The sequence below is a fragment of the Neopelma chrysocephalum genome, unplaced genomic scaffold (genome assembly GCF_003984885.1).
Source record: "Neopelma chrysocephalum unplaced genomic scaffold, ASM398488v2 Primary Assembly neopelma1_66, whole genome shotgun sequence".
Lineage (NCBI taxonomy): Eukaryota > Metazoa > Chordata > Aves > Passeriformes > Pipridae > Neopelma > Neopelma chrysocephalum.
In genome coordinates, this window is record NW_020897725.1 from 5,778,877 (window position 1) to 5,796,527 (window position 17,651).

Here is a 17,651-nt window from a genome sequence, read left to right on the forward strand (position 1 = left end):
CACCCAAAAGTAGATAATTTTCTTGAGTACTTTTATCAACAGCAGGAGATGGTGTCACAGTGCAGCTGTCATACAATCCCCGGAGATGTGCAGATCACAAGGCTTGTCTTAAGCTGAAATATGATTTAACAAAACAGAGACAGTAACAGAGATTAAAATTTTAATTTAAAACTTTGCCAACAAAAATTGATTACAAAAAGGGGAAATTATCTGTACAAAATAAGAAAGAAGGTACTCATTTAACAAGAGATTGCCATTGTCAAATGTATGTGGGAGGACAAACAGTGCTTCAGGTCAACTGACAAAGTGAGAAAGTAACAAAGTGAGCTTGTAATATGGAATTTGGAAGTGAATTTTCCATAAACAAAGTAAATTGACCTGAAGCAGCTCAAAAGCTAATCAAGGTTCATAAGAAGTCTATATTCCTTGCTAACCTTTTCCTCCTAATTTAGAGAAGGAGGATGTACTAGAAAGCAAAACCCAGCACGGTGCAATGGGCCAGGACAATTACTTTTGCCATGCTGTCACTCACTCAAGCCTTTCTTCAGGCCTTCCATACAAAGATACTCTACAATTTGAGTGTGCCAGGGCTTCAGCTTCACTTAACAATTGGGTCCTGACTCAAAATGAAGACAAATGCTTTGGGCACAGTGATATCACTATGACTGAAAATACCAGCTGTACCATGACTCCTATCAAAATGATGGTTCTCAGACTGTTCAAGTTCATATCAAATAACAGCTGTTGGTCAATGATAAATTTGTATTTACAACACTGCACTCCTCTTTTCCACCTACCATTTTATACACAGAAAGACACAAGAGCATCTTTAAAACTCATCACTGAATCGACAAAAATGGTAAGTGATTGCTGAACTCCAACTTCCTGTAAAAATAAAACTTAAACACACAATAAGATCACTACCAGTTTTCTACATTTTTCCACAAGCCAAATCAACATAATTGAGTTGCAGTGAAGAAATGGAACATGCACTTATTTCAAGCAGGCCAGCTGAAAGCTTCCAGTCTGACTGTTTATTTTCCACTTGGCTTCCCCTCACGTAGTATTTACAAGTTTTTACACCTTCAAAACCCAGCTTTAGTGAAGAAACAAAGCAGTAATAAAAATGTTTCAGCCCAGATTGACTTCACCTACTTACAGTTACCTGAGATACCTAAGGTGGGGCGGAACAGGTTTCTGTGCCCTACCTACCCAGTAAAATAACAGACAAGTGCTAAAGGGCAATTCAGCCAGACTTGAAACTCATCCTAGTGACAATGCTCTCCTTCCTCCGACCATAAAACAAAAAGTGAGCAACTACATTCCGACTTAGAAGTCTTGGTTAAGCTTTGAGTAATTGTGTTCCTATGTGAAGTGTTGGATTTAAGTGAACCTAAGCCTCACCTGGCTCACTAGCAGCTCCATCCAAGGGAGGTCAGGGACAGCTGTCTTTAAGAATGCTGTGAGACATGCACGAGTCCTCCTTACAGCTGGGAAAGCTGGGATAAGTAAGAAGTATGCTCAAGTCCATGCAGCGAGTCAGTAACAAGCTGGCATTACAGATTCCTGGATCTTAGCCATGTGCTCTGCCCATGGGAACCCAGTGCAAGGAAACTACTGTACAGAATCATTCCCTTTTCCATGTAATAATTTTTTACCAAAAAAAAAAAAGTACAGCTACTAATAAACTGTGTACACAATTTCTTATTTGACAACGAAAGAGTCCTGCAGTAAAACAATCTGTTCTATTGTATCTTGACCCTGCAAAAAATTATTTCCAGCTTTGATTCTTTGATGTCTTAAAGCTTTTAAGAGAAAGATGAAGATTCAGTTAAACAATGCTGCAATCAGTACCCTTTGTATTAACCACAATGATATGTTACATTTTCTAGTTTAAGCAGTGCTTATGCTACCCAATTTGGCAATCAAAACAGAAACCTTGAAGCCAAGAATTCACAGATCTTGAGGGGAAAAAAAAAAGCCAGACAATTTCAGTTTTAACAGAACAAGCCTTGTAACATGCTATGAAGAGTTCAGAGATTTCAATTCTGTGAATATCTGTTATTGACATTTCAAACAAAAGCCCTCTAGTTCTTAGGCTTGCCCAGCCCATGATGTAGCAGATCAGACAAATCCTGCACAGCAAGGAAAAAACTCTCCTCAAAACACAGCTTAATAACGGAAATGAAACATTTGCAATTTGCTTTATGAATGCAGCAGAGAGATATCACTAAAATAATGTTTCCAAAGAACCTGGGACTTTAACACAGCTATGGAAAAGGTCAGCTTCCTAAACTTAGGGGCTTGTTTGAGCCATCTGCCTCACACTGGATCCTTATTTTACCATGGTCAACAAAGCTTTTAACATACCAGGTGAGATAGAACACCATCAGCTTGTTCCATCACATGATGGAACAAGACAGCCAATGGATCCTGTTGTTACAGACAGACAATACTGTATGAAGAAGGCTTATTTTTAATGGCAGAATCAAATTGGACACTACTGGCTAACCTGGAGCAAGATCTACATTTTTTTCCTTCTGGAGTTTTTAATTTTCTCTTGAACCAGAAACATTCCTTCTAATCAGTTAAATCCAAGAGTACTACAGAGAGCTCAGTTCTTTAGGCATGCTCTGCACCAGGAGGGGTCGGTTCTACATCCAGTTAAAACCGAAGAGTTGATGTTTTCCAAGGGCAGGAGTTCTTCACTGGTCACCTAGTCGGAAACCTTGGCCCCAGTTGTGCCTTCCACCACCCTGCTGATCTTCTGCAGCTCTTCTCATGCTGGCAGGAGGAACACCAAACCCCGACACTCCCCCTCTCCTATTTGGCAGCCAACGGTAACTAGGACAAACCAGAAGAGGAGTTACAGAAACAGCTGTACCCTGGGAGTAAATGACAGACTACTTTTCCATGCACTTCCTTTTAGCTGACAGACTTTGCAATAAAACTGGCTTTTCACAGTAGAACTTCAGAGAATCCTGTCCAAATCTAAGCCCTCAGCACATTGAGAAATAGGAATACTGGGGAAATTCCATTTCTGGGATATGTATGGAATCAAGAGAATTGCACATATCCAACAAGACTGATGGCACTTTCAGAGCTGTTACCACCTTGAAAGACATTTTTAAAAACAATCTTCTCTTCTAATCCTTATAGAAAATTAGGTTTACTAGACAGGCTTGCAAACATAGAATTAGAATATAAGCTTCCCTACTGATTAAAATCTGTACACAAAGTATAACTGTAATTCAACAGTTTATGCTATGAAGAGGGTTAACTGAGTTTCTAACAGAAGTTTTATAGAGAAAGTTTCTAACTAAAGTTTGATAGATTTACAGCCCAAAAGGATGAGGACAAGGACAACTGAAGCTAAAAACTTAGGCTTCTGATTGTAGTATTTCAATGCCAAAACAATGAACACATTACAAGAAAAAGCACTTCAGACTTACAGTCTCAGTTAAGGTGACTGGTACAGACTGCAAAGCAGAATCATATTATAGTCCTGAACAAGTCTACAACTGACTCCTATTATTGTTAGACGTTGCTGAACTGGTAGCTACTGTAATGATACATGGGAACACAGAAAAAAGATGACTGACAGGATAAAACTTTTTTTTTTAATACCATCTGATAATTGTTAGGGAGTTCTCTTTATTGCAGCTCAATTCACTAGAAGAACTATGACTTTCACTTTTAAGAGTGGGCAAAGGACATAAGTCATCCAGAGGGGTAACAGAGAACTCTCACATGGACCGTTTAAAAGAAACTCAACATTTCTGATGACTCATCAGCTCAGTCAATATGACAGTCTAAAGCAGGTTGATTTAGCAAAGTATTTTACACTTTAAAATCCCAGCAAATATATGTCTGATGAATCATACAAAAAATTGGACCAAACAAACAGTGAGGTAAAGAATAAGGTCACTTACAGGAACTGAGGTGTGGACAGAAAATTCCTTCCTCCCAAATCCACTGGATATTTAAACATTAAGAAGAAATACAGGTGTCCAACCAGATTTCCTATCAGCTCATTGATGACTCTGTAAAGCAAAAAAAAAAAAAGAACTGTTTTACATGCTGTCTTCTCCGAAAATAAGTGATCACCTTGTGTTCACCTGCCACGGGCATTGCCAGGGCTGTGAGACACAAAAAATTTCCCTTCTCTCAGCATTTTGCAGCCAATTCTTTAGAAGGGCCAACTTTCTGTGCCAACACTTCCAAGCCTTCTCTACAGCCTGTACTGAAAATGCAATTAAATACTTATTTACATCAGGGAATTAGACCGTACAGCTATTAGTGCCTAAAATAATAGTCTGCAGAGCTAGAGAAGTTACTGCTGTTTTCACTGGACAACCTGTCTCCTGCTGTACTGAGCTGTTTTGTTCCCAATTTTACAAAAACACAGCTGACTGGAGGCCCTTGAGTATCTTCTGTCATGCATAGAAACAGCAGGTATCTAACAGCAAGCAGTTCTCACAAGTGACGGATGAGTCAGTAGGAGGCACAGCCAGAACAGGGAATTTGGTTCTGCTGTGCTATCTCCTCCTTTTATAAATCAACCTCAAACTTGTTATTGTCACTAATTGTGTTACAGCGGCACCAAGAGGCCCCAGCCAATGCAGGGCACCAATGAGACACAGAGAGGGGATTTCTGCATCATGGAGCTTACTCAAAGAAACCCAAGACAGACCAAAGACTTCATCAAGTGCTAATATGGCACTCTGTGGACTTATTCCCATTTTCCCTTGTTTCACAAACTGAAAAAAAATCAGGATAGACAAGACTGGGAGGGAAAGAAGTAACAGCACTGTCAGAGGCAAGCTAACTTTGTTTCTAAAACCAGTAATGATTGCTAGTCACGTGAATGACATCTTTCTTTACTGTGTGTTACTTTTTTAGCATGGAAAAGGCCTAAGGCATACAGTCACTAGAAAATAAAACAAACTTATTACTTTCCCTTCATCTAGATTCTCTAGTTCTCACATGCACACCTCCTCTTTGCTTTTATCTTAAATCATCACCATGTGACACTAGGCATTATCAGTCACATTATATGGTTTTAAGCTTATTGGAATATTACTTCTAAATTCAGCAGCAAGTTAAATAGCTCTAAAAGCTTTTATAACTTCAAATTGGCCATAGAAGTAAATACATACGATCCACCAATGATGTAGTTGAATCCCAGAATAACCCATGGAAGGTAACAGGCCTGAAAAGGAATGCAGTGAAGTTTTAAGTACAAGTTAAGGATGTAAACCTGCTCTCAACTTCCCACTGCACTAATGAGCATGATCATAATCTCAGCGGGTTAGGTATTACACAAATCCTGATCTATTAACTGAAAGAGATTCAACCTACAAGGGAAGATACTCCAAACTGAGTGAAGACTAACATTTTTAGACAAAACATACTCATTTAAACATTAAAAGTAGACATGCGTTTTGCACCCCATGTTCCACAGCATGCTTGCATCTGGAACAAAGTCCTAAAGTTTCCGACTTTGAAACGGACTTGAAACAATGATCATAAGAGTTTCCACTACAAGACCTGGCAGAAACAGACAAGGTCACCCAGTAAACAACAATTTAAAGTATCAGCATTTTGTCACTACATTCAGCTTTTATCCAGGCTAATGTTTATCAGGAATTTTTTCTTTTCAGAACGATGAATTTCAGTTATCAGGACATCTTTTCAGTAAAGCCACACTGAGTGACACCACATGGAAAACCACGAAGAAATCTGTCTTTGCCGCATCTCAAAGAGTATACAGCTATGTAAAAGTGTGGAACATCTTTAATAAGAGAAAATATTTATATTTTGCCCCTCACACCCTACATATGCATCTTATGGGCAGGAACCTTTCCAATATCCTGCCTGACATACCTTAAATCTTGTTCCAAACCAAAACGATACAATCATGTCTCTGTTCAGCTGGGCCCACACATAAAGTACTGACATGATGAGTGGAATCATCAGCAACTGCAATGTTAAGAAAGAAATAAAAAAGGCAAACAGTTACAAACACTTTCACAGACACTAAAGAAACTTAGGCAGCAGGAGCTATAAGCTTCAAAAGTGGCTTGTAAGCATGATACGTCAGTAAAGTCTTTACAGACTGCCCCAGAATCTTTGCCACCACGTGTCATGGATCTGTAAAAAAGCCATTGAGAAAGCTAAGGAGGAGAACCTATTTGGGTCATTCACTTTTGCAAGACCATGCCAAAGCAAAGGGCTCCAACTTGCACCAAGTGAAAGAGCAGCTGTGGAGAACTCCTTTGCTCCCAGCTGCCTGGTAGGACACCTACAGCAGAGCCAGCCATGGACCAGTGCCACAATCATTTCCAGGGCACTAACCCAAACAGTTACTCCACTGAACTGCCACCTATGAGCAAGCCCAGAAGGAAGGGGCACCCGTAAATCACCATTTCAGGGCACCACAGCCAGCATTGACAAAGCTGCCTCGGTGTAGTGGTTTGAACCAGGTTTTCCCCCTGAAACTAAGAAAGTGGTAACCCCCAGGGGGTGGTGACCCTTGGGGCTTGACCAATCAGTGCTCCTGCAAAATATAAACATATCTCTGGAGACTGGAAGAGAAGCAGTGGTTCTTGTTGTGAGAAGAAGAGGTGGCCATGTTGTAGAGGCCACGAGGAGAAGGGGCTCCGGCCCCTTAGGGGGCTCTGCCCCCCCCAGCCCCCGGTTGGGGGGCTGCAGGGACTCAGAACTGGGCTGAGTGCCTGTGGCTAAGAGCTGGGAGAATTTCTCCCGGTAGGCAGCCTTGGGAGACGCTGGGAGCAGACGGAGCAGCAGTAGACACAGCAGCGTCCGAAGAGCAGTGGCAAAGAGCCAACTGATAAGGACCAAAAGGAGCAACACAAGCCGGTATGCTGCATGGAAGACACAGAGATGTCTGAAGAGAAGGAAGAAGCAGCAGCAGGAGTAGAACCGAGCCAGCAGCAGGAACAGAGTTTTGGAGGGTAAGAACTGGACAAACCAAAACCCCCAAACTCGCTAGAAACCCCTCCGAGAAAGAGGAGGGGGTGGTGGACTGAGAGGAGTCCTAAAGTGCAGTATGCACTGCTGAGAGGAGCTAGGAAGCTCATGGCCTCTTGAGAGATAAGCCAGGACGGCCGAAGGAATGTGTGTGTGGGGGGGGTGACCTTGGCCCCCCCCTGCTCCAGCTTCAGAGAAGCTGGCAGCCATCTTTGAGGCAGAGCATGGGAGCTCTGCACAGGGGCTTGATTTCCCCTGAGGATACCAGACCGTCACGGAGACCCCGGTGCTTCGTGATATGACCATGGTGTAGCGGCCGTGTCTGGGGTTACGCAGCCCATGGAAAGACCCCTTGTTTGGAGACGGGGGCCGAGAGAGACTTGGAAACCTCCCTCGTGTGTGCTGGCAGAGAGCCAGCAACTGTTTCTGGTGGAAGAGAAGAAGAGAGCCTGCTGCCTAGAGAGGAAGACCTGCTGCTCACAGACTGGAAGGGGTCTTTTCTTCTTCTTCTCTCCTGGACTTTTATTTGGAGAGAGAAGAGATTTGGCCCACTGTAAATATTATTGTCATGGTAGAGATAGATATAGAGTTAAGATTGTTTGTAATGTATTATAGTATTTATTTATGTGTATAGTCTTTGTAATATATTCCTTCCCCCATATTGAGTCTCGTGTTTTTGTCTGGAAAACCCATCTCACATGGGGTTGAGATGTGGGTGGGGGGCTAGGAATAGGAATTGGATTTTGGGCCTTACTGAAACCATGACACTCGGTAGAGCTTGGAGTTAACCCGCACTCCACGCCAGGAGGTGAGACTGTTTCAAACGCTTCCTTACTGTGACTGTATATTAGCTGATTGGACTATTTCTAGTGAAAGAAATACAAAGCACTATTTAGCTATCTGATGATTTCTGAAGGCAGACTGCACCAGCAACATTTCCATGAACTGGCTGAATGCTACAAACCAGCTCCTGTGTTTAAAAGAGGTTAAAACTCATCCCTTAACGGGAGCTTCTATCCAACAGGTTCCACATTAACGCTGGCACACCCCCACCAGCCCAGCCTTCCACAAGCCCCACGCAGCAGCACTCTGACTCACCACATGAGCACCTTAGGGTCTTTAGTAAAACTCTTTTCATTTTACTGGAAAAACAAAGCAATATCTAATTTCTGAAAGCATTTGACATAGGAATAGTGCCAGCTATCCTACTCTATCTTCTCAATTTCAAGTAAGGCCACTAAACACAATCAAAAAAACCCCCATTTTTTTTAAGAAAACCATGTTTGTACATCAAACAACTGATTCTCTTTTAAGCAATAGTTTGTATCCAGTTTAAAAAAACCCAAACATTTTAAGTACCTATTTTAAAATGTACAAATCAACACAATCAGTCTAAAATTCATACAATGTATGGGTGACTGCAGCATGCTTTTGTAAAATTTTGAGATGTCTTCCCCACGGCAAAGAAAGTTTTAAGTGCAAAGTTATAGACAGCCCTTAACAGAACTCAGTCCTGACTAGAGATTTTTGGTTTTGTCTACCAGGGGAGCCTGATAAGTGATCCAATAAATGCTAAAATAATTTTGTACAAAATACTACAGATACTGGTGCAGGCTTTAGGTGCTGGGGACAGATAAAGATAAGGAGAGAACAGCAGAGGCAGGCTGAAGATACTGATACTCTGCTGTGCCCAAGACACACTTCCCAATTTTCCCCTTTAATATCTGGGGTGATAAGAACTACCTCATCGAAAATTTACACCACTATCTTAATCATTCTTGTGAGGATTTTGCACTTCACAGTTCTGATCTCAATCTGAAGCTGCGTTTTTCATAAAAAGATCTTCCATTGGCAAGTAAAAGGTACACTAAATTTGAGAAGATGAATGAACCCAAGAATCATTTTTAAATAAAAAAGTAAGAATGGAGATCCACTTTCATTAAGGGAAACAGCGCAGAGGTGACATCTTGTGTCCATTTTAGTAAAAGGCTGAACACTTCCTGACTGCACAATGAGTCAATTTTAATTCCTGGATTCCCTAACTGGGTTAGGTGTGACAGTCAGATCCAGGCTTAAGCCATCAGCTGAGGCTAACCTGAACTAAAAAATTAACAGCACACACAGCAGTCCATTCTGATATAAACTGAACCAGCCTAGCTTAACATTGTTCTGCAGTTAAGTCGATAATGATCTCTATAAAGTTATTAAGTAGTCATAAAGTTCCTCAAAATTATTATTTAAGAAAGGGCACCGCACTTACCTGCATGTCCATTGCCAGGCCAGTTATCTGTCATTGCACCGTTAAGGAAAATACAGCAAAACCTGACAGACTAAGACAATAAAAAGAAGGTGCAGACACACTGAACACACATGTAAAGGCCTTTAATGTTTAAAATAGTACTACACAGGAACACTGTTTTAAGTTAAACACTGAGTAAAAAAATAAAAACATCCAATGATCAAGAGACTTACACACTTAGTTTCAATAATTGCCTTTTGGTAGCCTTTCAAGCTCCCACCTCCAGTCATTACCCTGAGGGGTGAGGGATGCACTGGCCTTTCCTCCCTGATGGAAACTGGCTAACTACAAACTCAATCAGCCCTTGCTTGCATAAGAGCACATTACAAGTTTAACCACTGGATTCTTTCATTTCTTCAACATTGAAATTTTGGGTTTCTAGCTAAATAAATATCAGGTCATAAGAAAACCCAAATACATTGCCAATGAGTCATAGAAAAGAAATAATTTCTTGAAGTGCATCAATGCAGGCTTTTAATACTCCTCTCCCACCCTGGAGCCCAAAGGATCTGTTGTAGTGACTGCTGAGTAGAAACAATCACTGAGGGATTTTGCTATGATCAGAATGCTTTTAGCAGTTCATGAGTACACATAAAATTACACCCACCCTTTTCCCAGACCATGGATCCAGGTTGCTCCTTACATCATATAGGGAACAAGCAACTGGAAGCTTTTAAATGACCAGTCTGAAAGTCAAGTCACAATTAGATTCATTCTAATATCTCACAGTCAACAACCTGCAATCATAAAGAAAACCCTTGTCTTTGTAACAACATAACTAACAGCACATTGTTACTGCTGTGGCTCAACAGGACCAGCAGGAATAGCAATTCCCTCCACAGAGTGGAATGCAACTGGAGATAATCTATTGGTAAGGCATTTCTACACACTAGCTCTCCTGACTATATCTGGTTCGCCCTGATGTCATTGCTCCCTTTTTTCCACATGCTGTGCCACTACAAATTGCTACAAGGAAGCAGCAACAGCACAGACAGAACGGGAGCATCTCCAAGGATGGAGGTTCCACAGTCTTGTCAGTGTTTGACAAGGGGGTCTTTCTTACATTTAAATGGAATTTCTTGTGCTTCATTTTGTGGAATTGGTGTCCAGCTACAGAGTCCTTAGCACAGAAAAGACATGGACGTCTTGGAGTGGGTCTGGAGAAGGCCCACAAAAATTATCAGAGGATGGAACACCTCTCTTATAGGGAAAGGCTGAGAGAGTTGGGGACAGAGCATTTTGTAAGGCCTGTTGCAATAAGAAAAGGGGTAATGGTTTAAACTAAAAGAAGGTTGATTTAGATTAGATATAAGGAAGAAAATTTTTACAATGAGAGTGGTGAAACACTGACAGAGGTTGCCCAAAGAGGTGGTGGATGTTCCATCCCTGGAAACATTCAATGTCAGGTTACAGGGCTCTGAGCAACCTGATCTAGTTGAAGATCTCCCTGCTCACTGTAGGGAGGTTGGACTAAGGACCTTTCAATCCAAAATACATATGATTCTATGATAAAACACTCCAGGCTGCACAAGCCCAGCTCTCCCAGCTTCTTCTCATGTGACAGATGCTCCAACCCTTTCATCATCTTCATGACCTCTCACTGGACTCACTCCATTATGTCCATGTCTCTCTTGTACTTGGGAACCTGGAGCCGGATGCAGCCCCCCATGTATCTCTCAAAGGCTGAGCAGAGAAGAGCAATCACCTGCCTCAACCTGGGGGCAATGCTCTGCCTAACACAGCCCAGGATGCTGGTGGCCACCTTTGCCATAAAGGCACGTTCCTGGCTCATGGTCAGCTCGGTGTTCAGCAGGACACCCAGGGCCTTTCCAGGAAGATACTCTGCAGACTGTCAGTCTCCAGTCTGCTCTGGTGCCTGAGGCTGCTCCTTGCCAAGAGCAGGGCTCTGCAATTCCCTTTGCAGAGCTTAATTCCTGAGCAGCCCATTTCTACAGCCTCTAAAAATCCCTGAATGGTAGAACAACTACCTGGTTTATCAACAAGTCCTCCTAGTTTTGTATTCAAGATCTAAAATAAAATTCAGATAGAACAGCACATGGAAAAAGTGTTTCCCAGCATTCTCAAACCAACAAGCCCATATTTTTCAGGAAGTTGGCTCAGTTCAGGTATTACAACACTGCTTTCACAGATGACTTTTACCCAGCATGTAAAGGATCTCTCCATGAGGTACCTGAATTTCAGGGAGTGGCAGTGATCAGTCCTATTTGCACATAGCAGCTTGAACACACTAAATTCACTCAGCTCACACAGCAACCCACAAAAGCAGCTCAGTGAAGTGATACAGAGAACACCACAGAAGCACGAGCAACACACAACATGAGCTGAGCTTTATGTAAGCAGAATTCTAGTCCCCAGATTACATACCCCTATCAGCACATTTATTAGTGTTCTCCCTGCAAGCCACTACCTTTCCAGGAAGATTACACACTTACAAACTCGCCTGTGAACATTTGCTACATTCCAAAACTGTTCCTTGATAAAACTCGGTCTTTGAACATACTTAAGGCAGAAACAGGAGAACCAAAATATTCTCAAATTTGATGATGAGCAGAAGGATACAACAATGCAGATCCAGTTAAACAGCAGCATGAACATGTAATCTGCTGGCCTTCCATCAAAAGCACCTGTAAACAAAAAAATTATTAGGAATGGTAATGAAATTTTGATAAGAAATTAAGACAACTTTTTTTTTTACTTTTTGGAGTCTAAGAACAGCTTAGTTATTAACAGTTGCTTTACATGCAGTCTGTGGTTTACAATTTATTTTTTTTTAATTTTAAAAAGCCTTAGAATAGCACAACCTACAGACTGAAAAATAAGACAGCCTACTGCAGTGTCTATGCTTAAAAAGAACACATTGATTCTGGAGATAAGTGGTTTTAACTACATAAGCCTTCAAAATGGAGTTAGATCTCATCCTTCATATGAAACTGCCAGTCAGAAAGACAGAATAAGAAAATACACGTGCACAGCAAAGGCAGAGACATTAAGCACAATGACTGAGTCATGTGAAAAACAGCCCTTACTTAGGCAAATTGCAACCTCTTTGCATCATCTAGTCAGACTCGAGATATGACAGTTTTTACACTCCAGAAAAAAAATAGCATCCATGACAAGGAAGGTACACATTTGCAGCACATTCTGTTCCTTCTTCTAAGCTAATTTCCCATTTCAAATGTGTCAGTTTTTTGAGGACAGTGGAAACAAACAAACAAACAAAAAAAAGCAACATTCCCTGCAAGTCATACTAAACAAAATTATCTTTAGATGCCCAGTTGGGTTTGTGACCTGGCAGAGGCAAGAGTTAAAAAACAACCCCTGTAACAACTCCTTGCAAACATGAAAATTTGAGGCTCTCACTCTGGCAAAGTGTGGTAAAAAGCTTACACAGACCTTGACACCTGTGCAAGACTCCCATCAACTTTCATAGAGTCCCAGGCAGGCAAGGAAAGCCTGAGAATGTTGTTGAAAAAGACCCAGACCAGTGACAAACAGTGCACCACAGACAAGCTGAATTACATGCTCATAATTAAACATCAAAAGGCCTAGGAAGAAGGCCATTGCTTCATGTTAGCACTATTTGGCTGCCTACAAGTATTTTACATGTCCCAAAAAAATGTAAAGGAAGAAAACCTATTTTTAAGCAATAGCTTTTTAGAATAGCCTATGTAAAACAAAATTACTAAAATAACAATTTTAAGTTTATTATTTAAGCTCAGCCATGCAAATTACATGACAGGAAAAAAAACCACTTAGAAAAATATATTGGAAAGTTTTAAAGTTGAAGAAATGCATAAACTGAAGTTTTCTCCTTACTGTTGCTATACAACAAACAAATAGAAACAAGAAAAGAGAAGAAGCTGACTAAGGTTGCAGAAACACCAGCTCAGGAAACCCTCCAGAATACGAAGAAATCAAAGCTCTTATTATGCCCTTAAGTTTTTTCACTTCTCGTTATCTAGGAGACTGCTAACAAGAATATTAGACAAGCTATTTAAGTTGACTTTTCAATGAATATCTAAGAAAACTGAACTAGAGATGCCAGAAAGCTCAGAACAGCTATAGGTTGAGCTCTATTCCACTGGGTCCTTCTGTAAGGCCCAGGGTATAATCCAGTCATCCGGAAAGAGCTGCAGACTCATAATCTCATCATTCATACTGTTGGAGAGTGAACTCTTCATATTCTGCTTTCTATGTTGATATTTGTTATGTTTGTCACCAACCCAAACAAAACAAAAACATATCAATCTCCCTTTCCTCGGGAAGCTACAGGTCAGCTTGTTACAAAAGCACAAGCACAGTACAAACCCATATGGATATTTTTGACAACTAAATTTGAAGCTGGCATGCAGCACCAGTGTGTGCTCAAAAAAAATGTACAGTGCTGAAAATAGAAGTTTCACTTCCTCAGTTTCACAGACAAAAGGAGGCAGAGACCAAAACTGATTTCCACCTGCAAACATTATCAGCAACTTATATACCTCCCACATGTAGAAGGATTCCAACCTTTTTCACAGAAAGAAGGGCCAATCTAAACAACAACTTAATTTATAACCAGAAAAATGACTGTAATAAAAAAAATGCATTGGTTCAAACAACAACACAGCTGACTTTCCAGTTTCAAAATTCATATGTGTTGCACAGCTGGAATTTACTGCTAAAAGAATTTACTTCCTTTCCTGAGACCTGTGCCACAGCAGAGACAACTTCAGAATTTTCTAAGTGTATGTGCATTCAGTGACATCTTAATTTGCATCTATTAACCAGGAACTCTTCCTACACCTGGCTTTGCCTGGTAGAATGTTTGAACTGCCACTCTCACATGTTCATAATCTATTGCAGAAAGGCTCAAAGAGGAGGAACCATTTCTAGCTGTAGAACTACTACTTTCTTTCACTAAGAAAACAACCAAATACAATCTGGCACCACTCCTCCCTTTCCCTGCTACTCTTCTTAAGACTTAAATGGGGTTCCACAGTAGTCTCTGGATGGCAGGTCTACCAGGGATCTCTTTACTGTGGGACTTCCCAAACATCACCTTGCAATGCATTCCCCCTTACACCATCAGTTCTAAGACTCCATTAGAATTATACTGAAATTCTTGTTCACAAAGGCTTCTGGGAGGAGCTTGGCTTTGAAAAAACTTTTATTTCTTAATTCAACTAAAACAATTTTTGTCTAGCTTTAATGAACTGTGCAGTGCAAAATAAAACTAGTTTTGAAGCTACCTTGCAACAACAATCACTTTTTTTGAGAGAAATGATCCATTATCTGATCTCCTTTCTTCCACTGAATTTTTCTCCTTAACTAAAAATCCTATTAGTCCCTTAACTTTTCCATGTATCTGTTTGGAAGAATGGTACATTTCATTTGTAGAAGGTATGTCTCAATTTAACACAAACCAGAAAATAACACAAGAAAGCATCCCTAATAAAAAGAGGAAAAGCTGATGTTATTTTCTCCCAATGGATATACCCTTTATTACATATGCTTTAACATCCTCCTGTGTCAGAGGACACCAGAAACAAGAAAACAGAGGTAATATCATTTAGTCTGTCTCACTCCCTGAAATCCAACAACTAAAAGCACCAGGCCCTCCTACTAAAACAAGTATCAAGTTCAGATCCTAAATGGCCAAGGGAAGGCACCAGTCCCAGAAAATCAGTTTTCGGAGCAGTTTCACACCAACCAACATAAGCTGGTACAGAGACGAGCCACCTTTATCAGCTTCAGGTAGAGTTCAACACATGCATAAAAATTAATAGGTAACATACCTGTTTCTAATCGTGATGAATATTGATACAAGAAATACAAATTCACCAAGTAGAGAAATCCTGTTCCGGGTCCCACTGGGAAGAAGAAAGTTGCCGTTATCGGCCGCCAGATCTGTCCAAATAAAAAGAGAAAGATGTATTTATATACTGTAGAATGAACTCATATGCACAGGCTTTTTGTTTCCATTCATTTTCGATTACTTGGAAGATCAAGGAAAGATTAAAAACAGTCCAAGCATCAATTCCTGATGCTTGAGCAGCTTTCACAGGTATGGGGTTTTTTTTAATCTGATAAGCAAAACTGTTAAGATTACAACAGAAATCACACAAAGTTTCCCAGATTGCTTTCATTACAGCTTTGCAGTACTGACTCTTTACTGCAGTGCAAAAGGATGCTACGCTGTTCTAAAAGCATCCACACAAACTCCATTCTTCCCTGTTGAACAGAGGCCAAGCAACTCACACAACAGTCTTTAGTGTACCATTCCAGACAGCACATGCTGCTCTGAGCATTTTAGACCTGCTATAGAGTCTCCCAACAATCAATAGTGGGCACAGCCAACTGCATGGCAGCACGTAGCAAGGACAGAAAGTGGCCATTCATAATTGAGCTCCCTAAGCAGCAACAGTTCCAAACAGAGTATTAGGATCCTGAACATCACAGTACCAGGAGAAATAACAAAACTAGAGGGAAAACAGTCATCTAAGCTATTAAATTTTGGGGACGATACATGGATGGCCCCTCCTAGAGCCATCTTTTAAACTTTTTTTTCACACTCAGCCTTTTGCACTGAAGATATAATGAGCAAATATAATAGAAATGTAAAGGTCAAGATCTTCCCTATTCCTTCATCTTCTGTTCATCCGAGTCCTTTCCCACTACACACCTGCACAACAAAACACTGAACTTGTAGCATCACAATGCAAGGAAAAATACTATGTCCAGCTTGTGAATACTTCTGACATTGCTAATGCACTCTACATCTGACACCTGGGGTTTTAGTTGTTAGTTTGTGTGACCCGTACCTACGCACAGAAGCTGACAATCCCAAGCAGAAGCTTTTTCAAATTCCAAGCCAGAAGGTGCAAAAGATGCACTTTTTTACAGAATCACAGAATGGGTCAGGTCAGAAGGGACCACACCAGGTCATCTGGTCCAACCTCCCTGCTCAAGCAGTGTCATCCTGAGCACAGTGCACAGGATTGCATCCAGACAGTTCTTGAATACCTCCAGCGAGGGAGACTCCATAACCTCTCTGGACAATCCGTTCCAGCGTCCAGTCACTCACACAGTAAAGTTGTTCTTTCTTCCTCACGTTCAGGTAGAACTTCACGTGCATCAGTTTCTGACCATTGCCTCTTGTCCTATTGCATGTCACCAAGAAGAGTCTGGCTCCATCCTTTGACACCTCCCTCTAGATATTTATACATATTGATAAGGCCCCCCTCAGTTGCCTCTTCTTGAGGCTGAGCAGGTCCAGCTCCTTCAGCCTTTCCCCATAAGAGGGATGCTCCAGTCCCTTAATCTTCTTTGTTGCCCTCCACTGGACCCGCTCCAGGAGCTCCATGTCTCTCCCATAGTCCCGAGTCCCCAGAGCCACCCGCGGTTTGGGATGTTTGCACAGCTGACTGTCACCTCTGCTCCTGGAGTCACACCCACACGGTCACACAGAGTCACCTGAAGCCACAGCCACGGGTTTTGTGGTCACAGAGTGCCTTGGCACAACAACCAGCGCCAGCCAGAACAACTCCCACAAAAAAATTAGGGAACGACACACCAGAATGAGACACAAGACGAACTGCGGGGCTGCCAGGAGCCACAGCCCTCTGTCACTGTCACTCTGGCAGGGTCAGGCACCGCCGCCCGGGCCCTGTGAGCACAGCACGGGCTAAACCCGGGCCCTTAACCCTGCACGGGTTAAGCGAGAAGGAGGGCTCGGCTCCCGCCGGAGGGGCTCTGGCCGCCCCGGTGACCCCCGAGCGCTGTTCTGGTGCGAGGCCGCAGGGCCCGGGGAGAGCGCCGGCCCCGCCCGCAGCCCCGGCGCAGCCTTGCACTACAACTCCCAGAAGGCCGAGCGCGCGCCGAGCCCCGCTGCCCTATGGCGTGGGCGCCGCGGGGCACGCCGGGAGCGGTAGTGCGGCCTGTACCTGGAAGCGGTGGATGAAGGCGTCGGGCCAGAGGAAGAGGCTGACGGGGCTGACGAGGCCCAGCTTGCCCACGAGCGGCACCGCGATGGAACCGGCGAACCAGTAGCGGGTGATCAGCGGGATGCTCCGGAACCAGTCCCCCAGGTCCGACATGTCGCCGCCGCGCCCGGCCGTCGCCGCCGCTGCCGCTAAGGCCTCGCCACGAACCGGCCGCTGAGGGAAAGGCGAGACCAGGGTCCGGCTGAGCCGCCGCCGCTGCCTCTCGGGCACCGAGGGAGCCCCGAGCCAGACGTGGCGCCACCGAATTCGGCCGAGCCGCCGCCGCCGCTTCCGGCCCCGCCCCGGCCGCCCGCAGTCCCGCCCCGGCCTCCCGCAGTCCCGCCCCGGGGGTGGAGCGGGAACGATCCGGGTGACGG

General features: G+C 42.7%; 1 protein-coding gene across 2 annotated transcripts; it reads right to left on the reverse strand.

The window, feature by feature from the left end:
• Nucleotides 1–146: 146 nt before the first annotated feature.
• Nucleotides 147–17,558, reverse strand: DERL1 (derlin 1). Of its 2 annotated transcripts, none has more exons than XM_027684492.1 (8): nucleotides 17,236–17,558; nucleotides 15,088–15,199; nucleotides 11,873–11,937; nucleotides 9,254–9,280; nucleotides 5,887–5,982; nucleotides 5,160–5,212; nucleotides 3,933–4,043; nucleotides 147–2,844 (listed from the first exon to the last, which is right to left on the reverse strand). In XM_027684492.1, the coding sequence occupies exons 1-8, from the start codon at nucleotides 17,386–17,388 to the stop codon at nucleotides 2,706–2,708; spliced, it is 756 nt and encodes a 251-aa protein (XP_027540293.1). In that variant the 5' UTR covers nucleotides 17,389–17,558; the 3' UTR covers nucleotides 147–2,705. The 2 variants fall into 2 exon arrangements, with proteins under 2 accessions (XP_027540293.1, XP_027540294.1); XM_027684493.1 differs by lacking the exon at nucleotides 17,236–17,558 and adding an exon at nucleotides 16,866–16,995.
• Nucleotides 17,559–17,651: the final 93 nt, after the last annotated feature.

What these genes read in the sequence shown, in the direction of transcription:
- DERL1 (XM_027684492.1), bottom strand. Translation starts at nt 17,388, where the DNA reads ATGTCGGACCTGGGGGACTGGTTCCGGAGCATCCCGCTGATCACCCGC. An exon ending in GCCTGGCAATGGACATGCAG is followed by an intron (nt 5,983 to 9,253) that starts GTAAGTGCGGTG and finishes TTAACATTGCAG; the next exon opens with TTGCTGATGATTCCACTCAT. An exon ending in AACTACATCATTGGTGGATC is followed by an intron (nt 4,044 to 5,159) that starts GTATGTATTTAC and finishes TTTGCTTTACAG; the next exon opens with AGTCATCAATGAGCTGATAG.